The 15,621-nt window shown below is 37.5% G+C and overlaps 1 protein-coding gene across 1 annotated transcript in view; it reads left to right on the top strand.

Annotated features, from left to right (window-relative positions):
- MEI4 (meiotic double-stranded break formation protein 4) overlaps positions 1-10,706 on the top strand; it is a 77,131-nt gene extending 66,425 nt beyond the window's left edge. Inside the window, exon 4 of the mRNA XM_072857876.1 lies at positions 10,402-10,706. Within this exon, the coding sequence (XP_072713977.1) occupies positions 10,402-10,653 (252 nt within the window). The 3' untranslated portion in view covers positions 10,654-10,706. The remainder of the gene's footprint in view (positions 1-10,401) is intronic.
- The last annotated feature ends 4,915 nt before the right edge of the window (positions 10,707-15,621 follow it).

A 15,621-nucleotide genomic window follows, 5' to 3' on the forward strand; every position in this document is an offset into this window, starting at 1 on the left:
CCATGCAGCTCCTGTACCCGAGCTTCTAGTCTCCAGGTCGGTTCACCATCCCACTCCCTCATGTCCTCCCCCTGGTCACGCAGGAAGAACCACAGGGTTGCACATGGTGTGCACCACCAGTACCCTTTCCCTTGAACAGAAAAAGGCTGACTCTTAATAGCAGAGGCCTTGGTTGAGTGTGTGAGGAAGACCTCTCCTTCTTGGCTTGCTCAGACATTTTTTGGGTCAGCTCCTTCACAGCCGGGACACAGGCCCACAGGGAGGAAGGGAGATTATCTTCATATTCTCTGAATTGTCTGGCCAGTTCATCTATATAGTTGGTGCCCCCGTGTCTGTCCAACTCATTATAGCCAGGGTGTGGGCATATGACGTCGGTGCATTTTGTACAAACTTTTGCCACATGGACCACGTGCACCGGATTTCATCCAGGTCTTTGGATGCCTGGTCATCATCCAGGTTGTTATAGGTCACCTCCACCACGGCTAATTCCCTCAGATACTGGATACCTCCCTCAATGGTGGTCCATTTGCTTGGGGAATTTACAAGTTCTTCCTTGAAGGGATACTTGCCCTTCACACTTGACAGGAGTTGCCGCCAAAGACTGAGGACTTCTGCCCTTTTTCCAATCCCTTTGTCAATGGCCTTATCCTTAGTGAGGGATCCCAGCTGCTGGGCTTCCTTACCCTCTAAATTCCTGACCACTGGCCCCAATATCCCAGCATCGGACTAACCAGCTGAGAATTAGATCATCTGGTTGACAGCTAAAATCTTTTTGCATATCTCACAGCTCACTTAGGGATAGGAATCGGGTGGTTTCTGTCTCATTTATGATTTCAGTCTCTTCCTCTTCCTGTTCTTGTGACTGCTCTGCTGCATAACAGGCTGCCTCTTCTGATTCTTTCTCCTGCTCCCTCTTAGGAGAAGCTTCTTCATCCCTTACTAAATGAGTTGCTAAATGAGTTGAGCATTCTATCACTTCATCAGGATCCTGTAGTTGTTTGGCAGTGAAGTTCCAAACCATTGGAGGTGAGAAGTTCTATAGATACTTGCCCTTATTCTCCCTCATGCCATGCCACCCATGACCATAATCTCATGGAGCCTGGGTCATATTCCTAAATTGCTTGTTAACCTTAAACAAAACCGAAGCAATATTCCTAAGAAATACCAATAGAAGTATTTTAACTACTCAAGGATGTTCAAGATACTGAGAAGTTACTGTAACGAGGGAGAAAACATCACAGAAGAAGGTAGTGAAGGTGCCATTCTTCCACATCTTCTGCCATATTTCTTCCACAGAAAACCTCTCAGAGGAACACATATAATTGTTAATTGTCTCCATGAGATTGTACCCGAAGTACAGTAATGGCTTCAGTACAGAGCCCAAATACCAAATTAAGCTCAAGGTCAGTGTTTTAATAACAAATCTCCTAGGCAAAATGTCACTAATCCCTACAGAGCACAGCAAACTGAAAAAGGCAACACCAATCTTTTAACATGTATGGCAAAAAAAGAGCATGGCGCAGGTCAGATAAATTAATATCATGAACAGATGAATCAGTATCATGACCCACAACTGTTAACAGATATAAATCCATTCTAATATGCTTTGGTCAATCTGTTATTATCTCAAATCCTTTGAGCCCCACATTGGGCACCAAAAAGGACTGTCATGGTTTAGCCCCTTCCAGCAACTAAGCCCCACACAGCCGCTCACTCACTCCCCCCTGGTGGGATGGGGGAGAGAATCAGAAGAGGAAAAGTGAGAAAACTCGAGGGTTGAGATAAAGACAGTTTAATAGGGAAAGCAAAAGCCACGTGCGCAAGCAAAGCAAAGCAAGGAATTCATTCACTCCTTCCCATGGGCAGGCAGGTGTTCAGCCATCTCCAGGAAAGCAGCTGCTCCATCATGCATAATGGTTACTTGGGAAGACAAACGCCATCACTCTGAACGTCCCCCTCTTCTTTCTTCTTCCCCCAGCTTTCTATGCTGAGCATGACGTCATATGGTATGGAACATCCCTTTGGTCAGTTGGGGTCAGCTGTCCCAGCTGTGTCCCCTCCCAGCTTCTTGTGCACCCCCAGCCTACTCGCTGGTGGGGTGGTACGCGTAGCAGAAGAGGCCTTGACTCTGTGTAAGCACTGCTCAGCAGTAACGAAAACATCCCTGTGTTATCAGCACTGTTCCCAGCACAAATCCAAAACATAGCCCCATACCAGCCACTATAAAGAAAATTAACTCTATCCCAGCCAAAACTAGCACACTTTCCCACAGTTCTATTTTCCTATGAGTTTACAGGAATGGAGGCAATTCCTCCTCCTCAGCCAGGAAAAAAAACAACAAAAACCTTTCTCTAATACTGGTTTATAACTGAGAAATTTCATTAAATTATTTTGGTTGGTTTCTTTCTCCGTTTTCCCTGATAGTGACTTTGCATGTGACTGTCTGGTCTAGAACTTTACTTCTTTTTTTAATTAGAAATATGGTTAAGTAGCCCATTTCATTTGGAAGGATCCATACTACAATAGATACTTTCACAATCTTTATTTCAGATTCTTTTCTGAAAAAAATAATAAAAACCCAACATATTTCATGCTTCAGCTTGTGAAGAATTGATTTTTTAAAAATCTAGAATAGATTTCAAAAATAACATATATGACAGAAGTGACAGTTGAAGTTTATGCCTTGTAGATTTGAGTAAAATAGTTTTATAAATTCCCATTATCCCAAGAAGGTTCATACATTCATTGTTTGGTTGTTCTCTCTAAATGAGATTTCTTAGTGGCTCGTATTTTAGCTTTCTTTAACAGGATAACAGGGATTAGAATTTACTTTTTAAAGCTTTCCATGTCTTTGTTATGTTATTTGCAAGGCAATTGTTATGATTCTTACTCCAAAATGGAAGCTTGAATGCTCTACTGCTGGTATATTTAATTTCTTACAATATGTTGTGGAAGTCATTTTATTAAATAGGAATAATATTGCTTGAGATGGCTTGGGAATTCCTTGTAATTCAGTGTGTCATATTAAGGGCTAGTAACAGATGACCCTGCTAAATGATATGTGGAAGAGGCATGATGCATTGATGTCTCAGGGATAAGCGTCTTCCTCTTGGGTGACAGAATTTAAAGTGCTTGTTCTCTTTGCTATCAGCAGTATTTTCCAGGGTATGCCACATTATCGTGTCTGGGCAGACATAATTTTCACAAGATTCTTATTGTTGCTTCTGAAACCTCTCTAGCGTGAGGCTGGCTGTGACATCTAAAGTGTTACTGACAAAATGTTGCTCAGGACTGTAGTCACTACACATGCTGTAGCTGCAGATTAATTTGTTCCGAGAGTTTAGCTGATGGTCCCTCCTCTGGAATTTAACTTTCACAAATGTTAGTAGTTCCTTGACCCTTTCTGCAGGCACATTTTGTCTTTATCTGTAAGCAGAATTGTTGAATCTTAGGGAGCTACTTGAGAAGAAAGTGATAGTCAGCATGAATAAAGATGACACAACTAGAATTTCAGATCCCATTGAATAAAAGATCAAAATACTTTGAAAGTTTGGGGACCGGTGGTATACATTTAAATAAGGAATTACAGGTGGTGTGAATTTTGCTTTAGATACTGAAAGAGGGTGTAAATCAGTTTGAACTTTCTTGGCAGGTGAATATTGATGTGGTTAATGAGTATTATGATTAATGGGAGGGATGTTAGGGAAATATGCATTTCAAAATCACAAAACAAAAAGCAATTAAAGAGATGCTAATCAGCTGAAAACTGAATCCTGAGTCATGGCAATTTGTAAGGTAATTACCTTTTAACCAAATACAATAGTATTAAAATCAGAACAAAAAGATTTCTAGTAAAGTCTTTCCTGCATGCCTGCCTTTAAACATTTTAGAGATGCTTATCAGCGTGTTATTTAAACATTAAATAGCAATTAGAGATAACCTCTTTTATCCTACTTATCCTACTGTGCTTTCTTATATGATGGATATTGTTGGTTTTGTAAATTTTAATGATCCACATAGAGGTTATTTACATGCTTGTGGAACATCCAGTTAAAAGTCTTTCTGTGTTATTTTGAAGTAAAATGCCTATTATCCAAATGTACATGCCTTACATGCCACGCTCCGAAAAATGTTTGTCTTGTGTTTAGGACATGAACACAGCAATGAGTAGCCTGGATAGGGATTTCTCAAAGGAAAAATGAAGGGTCAAACACAGAATTCCCTATGAGAATTAATCTTCTTTGTTCATAAAATGAGAATGTATTGCTACTTGAGGAAACACTTCAGTCATTCTTGAAATATATTTCCATTGACCTCTGACTCAGACTAGATGGGTAGGGTAAAACAGTGTTGATTTTACTGAAAACTTAGGTTTGTCAGCATTACCTTAGCAAACACAAAATTTACTAAATGTTGATCACTTGTTGATAGCGTTTCCAGCCAGTCACTTCTTCCTTATTTTTCATTATCATGATTTAGAAACTTTTTTCCTAAAAAGTGATGTTGTCAATATCTCTCCATTTAGGGACTTGTTTTTATAATTATATACTTGTTAGGACAACTGTAGTGTTAAAATACTGAAAACAGTTTCAGTGAAGCATCCCTCCTATATGCAGGCATAGTGAGCACAGAAATAATTTTTTCATTTCTGTGGACATCAACGGCTGTATTTAGTTTGTTATTGCCTTGTTGTTTAGTCCCAGATCCACCTTTCTCTTAGCTCTAGATGCAGCAACCCCTTCTACTTCCAGAAAGTCAAGGCAGCAAATAAAATAAATTAAAAAAAAAAAAGAGTTGAGGTAATTGACCACAAAACAGCATACCCAGGATTGTGTATCTCTAGAAATGTTTAAATCAAATTTAGACATTTTCTAATAGGCATGCTCCACTTTAAACAGTTTGAAGTAGTTTGGGTAAGTCCCATGTTCTGCGTTACATAGGACATCAGCTTACACTTGCTCAGTGGCCTCCTAGCTCCTAGCGCATGAATCTTCATTTTCTTGCCAAGAATTCGGTCTGCACATGTACCTGCTTATACCAGTAGCTTTCTGCAAGGAAGCAAGGGGTGCTGGAACTATTTGCTGAGATGATGCATAGGTTGGTGATAGACTATTTCAAGGTAGATATATGCTCTTTGCCTGCTTCTGCGTGCTCTAAAGAATTTCTAGGAGCTTTGACTCCATTTGCTTTCCTGAGAAAGGGATGAGCCATGGGGGATTTTTGCTGGAAATGGCTAGATGGCAGATTTGGTTCTGTTCGGTCCTCTGTCCTCCTTAACTACCTAAGTGATCACAGCCCAGCAGCTGGTGGTGCTGCAGTTCCTACTGCCTCTGCTTCCATTGAAAGGCAATATTAGCCGGGCTTTAGAAGTTCCTGTTGTTTATTTCGGTCTTCCCTTTATGCTTCTCTGAAAAATATGCATGTAAAATAAGAGAAATACCAACTTTTATCACTTGATATTTCAGTGAAATTTGAAACAGAATTTCTTGGGACATAGAAAAGACACCTTGCTAGCATAAAAGTTATATCCCTGCTGAATAGTAAAAGTTTGCCAAGAAATAGAAGTGGCAAAAGTTGCAATAAAAAATTTACAAGAAGCAAAACTGTTAGAATATGATGGATTGAGGAGATTTGGGTGGAACACTTTTCTGCTAAAATAGCCATCTTCTAGAATTGTCAATTTTATCACTTTCTAAACAGCAGAGATGTATAAACACTCATCTTTCCAGTTTGATTCAGATTTGTATCAGTATGTCAGTATTTTATATAGCATTATGTTGTGTATAATTATTTGTTGCAATATACATTTAAACTTGGTATCTTCATAGGACTAAAAAAGCCTAAACAGGTGTTAACTAAATTATAGGGATAGAAAAAGAGGGAAGCTTTTTGTCATTAATCAAACATAATGGTGCTTCTAGATTAATTCTAATTGCTTTAATTTTGTCAGAAATTACAGTATTTCAACATTGCATTCTAAACCAAAAAGACGTTTTCCTGAGTTAGACCTGTTTCTGGCTTATTCCAGAAAGCATACAGGTATTGCTGACGCTTTGTCCGTAGCTTACATAAGTATTTGAGGTGCATGGAAGCAAATACTCGTTGCCATGAACATAATCTCTTTCTTTTCATCTAATTGTATTTGCAGTGGTAAAGTATTGTCTCCATTCTGTAGGTCCTTTGAGACATAAAAGGAATAAAAGTTATTTGCCTATACTCAGAAGGTAGCATCAGTCTTCTGCATGTGAAAATTCCAGCCTCAACAGACTGCATCACTAGAAATATGAATGGTGGCTGGTAAATGGCTTAAGAATTGTAGAGGATTTCTTCAAAGCTAATATTTATTATCCTGTTCTTTATTTATATTGCTGTTATTGAGAGCATTTGAATAAATGATATAAATGTGCCTGAACCACTAAGACATGAAAACAAAAATATTCAAAGTGCAAAAATTGCACATGGAGTATCACTTGGGATTTTTTCTGAATCTGGTTGAACAACCTTCAGGAATTACATCCACTGTTCTGTGAAGGTACTTCAATTAATTCTGTGCTTTCAGATCCCTACTTTTAATCCAAAATTTTGCTGAAGACCCCAACTCCACATCTGTCCAATAAGAGAGCAGTGGCTTGGAATTTGATCCAGGGCCATTTGATCTGTTGCTTTGCAAAGAGGAAGTGTACTAAAGGCCCAGGACCTGGAACACAGATGGCTATTTAGCATTCTGACTGTCATTGCTGCATACATTTTTGAGCAACTTCCTTTAACATATTAATACTGGTTTTTATGATAGCATTGTAAAGAAGACAGGTTAGAGAACTTCTTCCCTGCTCTCAGATTATGTAGTAAATAAGTGTGCTATTCCAGGTGGTCACCCTGTAATGTAGGAGAAACTTGGAGAATTAATTTTAGCCAAAAACTTTGGCACTTCCTGCATTCTGAACTTGGTGATATAAATATATGAATTCTGATTAGCAGATTATCAAATCCATCCAGGAGATCCCTGTATCCCTTATTTCCATCTTATGTAAAGCTCAGTCTTATAAAATCAATCATTTTTTTAAAATTATTTGACTTTGAAAAATTTGTTTAGATTGAGAAATCATAATAAGAAAATAATTTCAAAAGTTAAATTCAAAACTGAGGTGCAGAATGCATCTTACTGCTAAGAAACACATTTCCAAATACCTGGTGAGGAAAAATCGGCGAGGACTGATCTCACCAAAAAATAGTGTCCAAAACCCATATTGCACACCCATCTGATCTCTAAAAAGAGTGATTATCTTAAAATTATTTTTGAAAAACAGAGTTAGCGTTAAAGTTATTTAAAGTTGGTATTAATATATTCTGGAATTGTAGTCTATATATAAGGTTTGCTTTACAGACATCCCTTCTGAACTTTCTGGATGGACCAGCTGTGTGTATGTGTGTGTACATGTACATACGCTGCTACCCACTTACACGCATTGGTGAGCAAGATGAATATGTCTGTTATCTGACTGCACCATTAGGTAGCAGTAAAGGTGTTCCTCTACAAATTCTGTGGCATAAAGTTGCATTGGTAGTAATTGCATCGATTAGTGCCACAAAAGACATGTGACAAAAGAAATGGAGACATGTTTTTTTTCAGATTATTAAATAGGTTGGAAAGGTTAATGAGCCTTGAGCCAGAAAATGTTCTAGACTGATTTTTTTTTCAAGGTTTTATAAAACAATATTTCAAGGTGCATTTGTCCCCTGAAAAGCAATTACCTCAAAAAAATACTTCCTCCTTGCCATCAGACTTACCTTTTCTGTTCAAAGTCAGTTCTGTGTGGCTTTTTCCTTTAGTGCAGTAGTATTTGCAGAGGAAAGAGAATTAGTTAGCTTGTGGTTTCTATTATCCATAATCAATTAGATAGTTTACTAAGTTGCAATTAGTTGCACTTTTCAAGACCCACTGAAAGTAGCACAATTGCTTAACTGCTTGGAAGAGCCTGAGGTTACAGGGCTAAGTGAAGTGACATAATTTGCCTTTCTAAAACATTTTTTATTAATTCCTCATGCGAAAGAAAGATCTGAGTGAATTTACAAGGCCAACACTTAAGAATCAAATAAAGGTTTTTGCTTGTAATGTTGTACTTCTGATATCCAAATTACAGAAACTGAAAGCATAGAACTTCAGTTTATGTTTCTACGTAGTATTTTTCTGGGCGCAATCATACTGTATCACTGTAAAGCATTTCAGGACATGGTACATCTGAGGATCTAGTTTAGAATGGGATGAACTACATCCTGGAAGGCTCAGTTGCCAAAACTCAGACATCTAATACCACACTGGATGCCGTAAGGTACTCCTCCTGGCTTACAGCTGCTGACTCTTATGTAAAGCTCTACTCATGCATATGCCTTGGATACCCTTGGACATATAAAATGGCAATAGATACCTACATTCGATCAACTGAGTCCCACCCCCTGCTTCCCTCTGTTGACTAAAACAGGAACCAAGGATAACTGTCTCAGCTTATTGATGCCTGTGTTTGGTCAGATGACTCCTATACTGAAAGTCTTAAGAGCAGACTTTATAGGCCTTTAGAATCATCTATTCCCTAGAAATTTAGGAATTCATTATTACCCGTTATTTTCTCAACTTAGAAAGCTGTAATTTAGTCAAATAAGCAAAATAAATACATTTATCTCACCAGTATTAGTTAATAGTCAAAACAATCAGTGATGGTTGTCCTAGAGTCAGATGCTTGGTATTTGAAGAAACAGACTGTCTTGTTACCTCCTTTTTAGAAGGATGTTTTCCCTAATTATACAATTTGATTTAATTGGTTTTAAAAGTATGCAAATACTTAATATTGTCCTTTTATATTTTTTGCTGTCTGTTGTGATAAGAATGTCAGTATCGAATTCTTGGCAGCAGCTTTTGAACTGCAGATTTTTCTTACCAGGTCCAGAGAGACAGAACTGGAGCATGCAAGGCTAGGGATAGTATTTTTCAGCAATTAACCTAATTTTCAGAAAACTGAAAATAGCAAACTCAGAAAACTGAAAATAGAAAATTTAGAAAAAAATAGAAAATAGAAATTTTCAGAAAACTGAAAATAGAAAACTCAGCAAAATGACTTTGCTACATTGAGGCTTTGCAGTAGGATGGCTATGGTGTCTTAGTGTTGTCCCTGAGGTGGGAGGTTACCTGAAAGACATTACCCTAGGGAGCTTCAAACACAGATTTTAGGTTTAAGAGCTACTAGCTCAGAAAGACTAAGTGAGCAATCCCTGAGCCATTGTCTACTGCAGAGGTAGGTAGTAGCAGCCTTACCTGAGATTCTAGTGGAATCAAAAATGACTTACATTGTTTGTAAAAACAACTATTATGTAATAAATTTCACACTTTGGAAAGTCTAGCAGTATGCGGTTTAGGGTGAGTAAAATGATTTGGTACTGATTCATAGACCCGTGTTGAAGCCTAGACCCATCTGGCTTTGTACCACAGTTCCTAAACAGTTGTTTAGGCTCGCTAGAGCTGTTGGTCCATTTTCTAAAATACATAATTAATTTTCTAGCAGCTATAATTCTACATTTCAGTTCTCATCATCTAGCTACTGTAATTGCAGCCTTTTTCAGAACAAGGTCGTCTCATATTATTGGTAGATTTTGCTGTCAAGGCGGACACAGAATTTCATTCCAGGGAGACAGCTCCCCAAGGTTTAAGTTTTTATCTTACCAGTTATTCCCTATGTACGGCAGAGATTCTGAAAACTTCAGTTTGAAATTGCAATTTCCAAACACAGGACAGGTAAATTTATATTAGATAAAGCTGTAAGGCTTTTAATGAATTCGTAGTTTGGTCAGTAAGCTCATTTGACAGACTAACTCTTCCACTTTGTAACTGACTCAGATATGTAGTACTGGCTTGTAGTTTCTCAATTAAGATTGAGAATTTGGACTTCTTATTTGCTTTCTAGAGGTGTCACTTGAATAGATGATTGTCTATATTTGAGAGTAAAAAAATTTATTTTTTTACTTGTTATTTTATTTCTCAGAAAAAAGAAATCTACCAATTTTAATTATATGTCTAAAACAAGCAAAGCTTTTGTTGTTGTTGTTGTTTATCTGTAGATCATTATTGTATGTCACAGCCTATGGATAATTAGGTAGAGAAAACCTCTTTGATTCATGAACAGGAGGTTATGTTGACGTTTCATTTGGTAGTGTGATGGAGAGTTAGTTGTTTGGCTGTTACCACAAAAAGGAAAACATTTCTTAGAAGTAATCATGCTGAACGTATAGCTGTTCTGATTATATAAATACTACTGCAAATTTGAACATTATTCCTTAAACTGTCATCTGAGATGGTGGGCTGCAGAAACATTTTCACACTGTGCTTATGTATCGATTTTTCTTTATTCCCAGATCCAGGCCATGTATGACATTACCCAGTATGAGAATATTTTTCCTTTGTGCATGATTCTGGAAAAAATTCTTCAAAATGAGACAGAAGAAAGTAACATTTCAAGCTCAGACTATGATGGAGAAGAAAAAATCAAATTTCTGAAGAACCTTGATCAAATTATTCTTCACCTCTCAGATGAATTCCCTTTGTTTTCTTTATATTTATGGAGAGTGAGTGTTCTTTTGAACTCAGCTCAAATACAAATTGATTAAAACAAGCAGCCTACTTTTTAACAATGCATTTGGTGGGATTGCATTGGAAAATGTTTGAGCCAGACAGGAAAATTGTCATTATTGGAAAACATTTACTTTAAACTACTATGCTATATAGCAGTTTCAGAGATAATGCAATTTATTTCCAATTTTAAAGATAGAAAAAATGTAATAATCCAGGTGCCGTTTTGAATAAATGCTGTTTCTCATAATGGAAAACAATATGTTGGTGTTTGCATACACAGTGAAAATGGCAACAAAGAAAGTTGTTTCAGGTGTTGTTTAAAATAAGCGCTATGAATTTTAAAGTCAAGACATAACATGTGTGTAGAGCTTCCAAGTTAGGAAACTAATGCCTGTCTTTTAAGAGCTGTATAGCTTCTGTGTGCTTTAGAGACAATGGCTTGTTGGCGGAAATAAAAATGTTTATTTTTAGATTTGGTAACTTATCACTACAAATTCTTATAGGACAGACTTAGTTTCTGATTTAATCAAAAGAGTCATTACCTGAGCAAAATAAAATCTGGTGCTCGATTTTACAACTTTCTTACATTAATTGTATACTGCTTGGCTTTACTTGTTTATGCACAAGTGGAGGTGCAGTAGGCCTAATTTACTCCGCATTGACTAATGATTTCAAAGATTTAATCTGAATAAATTTAACTCCTTTAGTGATTACTTTAAACCTTTCTGTTCAAAATTAATGAATATTGATAAAATCCCCTTATGTATTATCTGGTTTTAAAATTTTTATTTCTGTGTGATGGAATTATATTCATAGTAATAATTAAAGTAACATGTTTTAATAGAAATCATCTTAAACATAAAAGACCTTTAAAATAGGAGTTCAACAATACCTTAAGTGATCCAGAGTCTTTGTTAAATTTAGAGGGTAACTATTATGATGAATGGCATTTTTTCTAATAGATAAACAACATTTTGGTTTTGTTAGAGGGTAACTATTATGATGAATGGCATTTTTTTCTAATAGATAAACAACATTTTGGTTTTGTTATGTCTCCTAGTAGTGCATATTCACCATAAATGTAAAACATTTTTAGCGTTAGTCCTTATCCTTCCCTTTGCACTTTTTTTGTCAGATCCATTTTTATGTCAGAAATTCTCTGATACACCACTTTTTTAATACTGTAGATAATTTATCTTGCTAATTTGAATGCATTTATTTCAGATAATAAACCTTTGTTTTCTATATATGTAAAATATATTAATATTTACAAAACAAGTTACTTTGATGTTGAATTGGCTCCCCAAAGAGATTCTTATATTTGTTTAGACACTCGCCACTGTTCTGTTTCTTACACTTCATATTTGGTATGTCATATGGTAACATTTGTTTAATGCTTTCTTTTAGCAAACTTTCTTTCAGCAGAAATGTTTGATATGCAAAACAAGTGTTCCTGAATATTCACATTAGAAAATCAGATAAGTTTAGCCAAATTAAAGAGAATAAAGTTAAATAAGTATGTAAGTTTGGTAGCCACTCAGGAACTACTGTGCCCTTTTTGTTACTGCAGTACTTTTTTGTTTCTTTCTTTCTTTCATTAAGGTAGAGATCAGTTCTTGCACCTTCCTCCACAGCGCAGAGAGCATGATTACAAAAAGAGCAAGGAAAGGAATAAACAAAATGAACTGGTATCTAATTTATATAATAATTTTCATTTTCATTTTTTAAAAAAGCTTCATTCAAAAGTATTTTGTAAAGAAAAGACACAAAACACAGGAGGATACTGGAATCTGCTGTATAATAGCAAAATGTGTATTGTTTCAAGACTCCTGTTCTAAAGAGCAGTTTCAACACTAGATTGCATACCGCTGCATATTTGCTGATCTATTGGCAAAAAATATTTTTGTTATTAGTAAAGCAACTTGGGCACAAAGGGACACATACGTTCTTCTTTGCACATTGTAGCATTTTCTCACCAGCAAGCTCTCTAGGCCACTGGAAGAGGAAACACATGCATCCTTGATAAGTTTTGAAGTAACTATTGACTTGAGACATGATATTTGAAATCTTTTTCACAGCATACAGAGACAGGGGGTTTTGTGTCCAGAGATAGAATAACTACATGGCACTTACGCTCTGACAAAGATTTGAAACAGTTTGTTATGCAGCTTTGAAAGTGCTGGGGCAGAGTGAGGGTTCCCCTTGTAATGCCATTGTAGCAATCTAGACACACACTGGCCTCTCTGCAAAAGTGCTATTAACTGGTCACCTGGGCTCTCCTTATCTGTTTCAGTGCAAAATTAAATAGTGCAGTTGAAGCATGTTAGTGAGCATGTCTCAGCTTTGGTGGGAGCAATAATCTCTGCAACCAGAATAGTTATTAAACAGATTGTTGGCTCATGTTTCTTGAAGAGATTTTTCACCAAGATGGGATTCATCTCAAGATAAAGATGCAGAAAGGTAGATGTGCATTTGGATGTCTCCATGTGGTTGGGAAGTCTAAGCTATGAAACACTTAGAAAGTACCCTAATGTTTTGGGCTGGGTCTCCAGCTGCTGCCTCAAAGGACTGCAGATTTTCTGTAAGTCCTGTGTCACATTTTCTCTCTCCATGTAGATGCCTCTGATACCCTGGAGCATCTTTAGTGGCACTGTCACTAAATGTGTCTGCTTAGGCAACTGAATCGAGCAGTGATGATAGCATGAGCTTAGATATGTAGCTCACTGACACAAACATGCATTTAGGTTTCTTAATGTGAGAACTAAATCCCACCCATGTGATACCTGTTTTTAGAAGTAGGAAATCCTAGGTTTAAGTCCATGCTCTTCAGACAACTTCTGCTCTTGTCCAGTGATTGTTAGATCTAACTTGAGTAAACATTGCTGTCTTTAGTTTTGAAATAAAACAGGATGACTGCGCCAGTCCGTGGAGTTAGCTGTTAAAGGTGAGGATTTGTGACCCATTTGGAAGAAACCTTCCTGCAGCTTGGACTTTAACTAAATCTTAAAGTACTTATTAAATAGGTATGTCGACATCCAACTTTTACATAGCTGGCCTCCAGAGAGGAATCCCAAATCCAGAGAAAGTACCCATGGTCTTTGCTGAGTGGAGACTATTAGATGTCTCAAAAGAATAATCTCAAAGCCCCATGTGCTGAGCATAACATGTCATAGACCTAAAGAATAGGAAACACTAAAAAAAGAACTTGGTCTGACCTGTTATCGCTCCCTAGAGTGTTTCACCTGAGTTACCCTTACAGTTTTAGAATTAATAGTTCCAGGATATTTCTTTTGTCTTGCTGATTTCTTTTTTGTAAATATGTGTACTTTAGAATTTGGCAAAATGCTAATGTTCTGCAAATGCAAATTGTTCAGGCTTTTAATATATACATATATATGTATATATATATATAAGTATGTATATATATATACACACACGTATGGTTGAATTATATATTTATATGGTTGAATTAGCAGTGCTTATTAATTAGTAGCCTAATAGTGGTTTATGATTTTGTAATTTGTTACTTTGCCACATTCTTAGCTTCCCAGGTGACTATGTTTTGTACCTGTCTCCATCTGTTTTAAAAATAATTTTATGGTAGAGTGTTTATTTTTATGAGAGTGGAAAAATTATGAGACAAGGAAAATAAATGTTTATTCTGGTGCTGCTCCGTTGACAGTTCTATTCGCTAGAGAATTTTACATGCCTACTAATGACAGCAGTGGGTGGGATTTTGAAGTGAACTGTCTGAGGATATTCTTGTAAACTTAATTTGGAATCTTTTTATAATCTGTTTGTGATTTACTGATTTTTTTTGAGGTAGTTATTGCTTGTATATGTTGGTAATAGTGGAAATGAAATTGTACCTTATTTTAATCCTGTAATAATCATTATTTTTTCTTTCAGTTATCTATGCATTACTAGCTGATATAGAGTAACACTTTATAGTTTACTGTGGTGCAACATTCAGCTGACGTTCACATGATCATAGGAGAATTCGGGTTGGAGGGGACCTCAAGAGGTCTCCATTCCAACCTCCTGCTCGAAGCAAGGTTAGGTGTGGGGTCAAACCAAGTTGTCTGTTGCTGGTTCAATGTTCAGTCAGGTATTGAAAACCTTCAAGGACAGAGACTGCACAGCTTCTCTGGATAACCTACTCTTCTGCTTGACTGTCTTCATGGTGAAAACATTTTTCCTTATATACAGTCTGAACCTCTGTTGTTTCATTTTACGCTCAGTGTCTTTAGTCTTCCCACCACCCAGAGTCTGGCTCTGTCCTCTTGATACCTTTCCCATAGGCACCAGAGGCTGCTGTTAGGTCCCTCTGAAACCGTCTCTTTCCCAGGCTGAACAAGCCCAGCTCCCTAACCCACCTCACAGCACGGACGCTCCAACCCCAGCCATCTTGGTGGCCCTCCATTGAACACACTTCAGTTTATCAACATCTTTTTACTGGGGGCCCAAAATGGGCAGCAGTAGCCTAGATGCAGAATAACATGGGCTGAGTAGATGGGAGTAATCCCTTCCCTAGATCTGTGCTCCTCCTGACGCAGCCCAGGATGCTGTTGGCCCTCGCTGCTGCCAGGGCCACTGCAGGCTCACGTTCAGCTTGCTGCCCATCAGGGCCCTCGAGGGCTTTGCCTGCAGAGCTGCTCCACAGCCAGGCACTCCCAGCCTGTGTCGCTGCAAGGGGCTCTTCCTTCCCAGGCTGGACACTTTGCACTTGTCCTTCCTGAATTTCATAGTCTCAGCCCATTCTTCCAGGCTGCATCGGTGCCTCTAGTGACAACCCTGCTCTCAAGCATATCGACCAGGACCCCCAGTTTGGTGTCATCTGCAAATTTGATACGGGTGCACTCCATGACATCCTCCAGGTCACTGATAAAGGCATTAAACAGGACACATCCCAGGACAGCTTCCTGTGATACTCCACTTGTGACAGGCATCCAGGTAAAGTACAACCTGTTAACCACTGCAGTGTAAGCTTGACCAGCAAATAA

This window comes from Ciconia boyciana, chromosome 3 (assembly GCF_034638445.1).
Source record: "Ciconia boyciana chromosome 3, ASM3463844v1, whole genome shotgun sequence".
Classification (NCBI taxonomy): Eukaryota; Metazoa; Chordata; class Aves; order Ciconiiformes; family Ciconiidae; genus Ciconia; species Ciconia boyciana.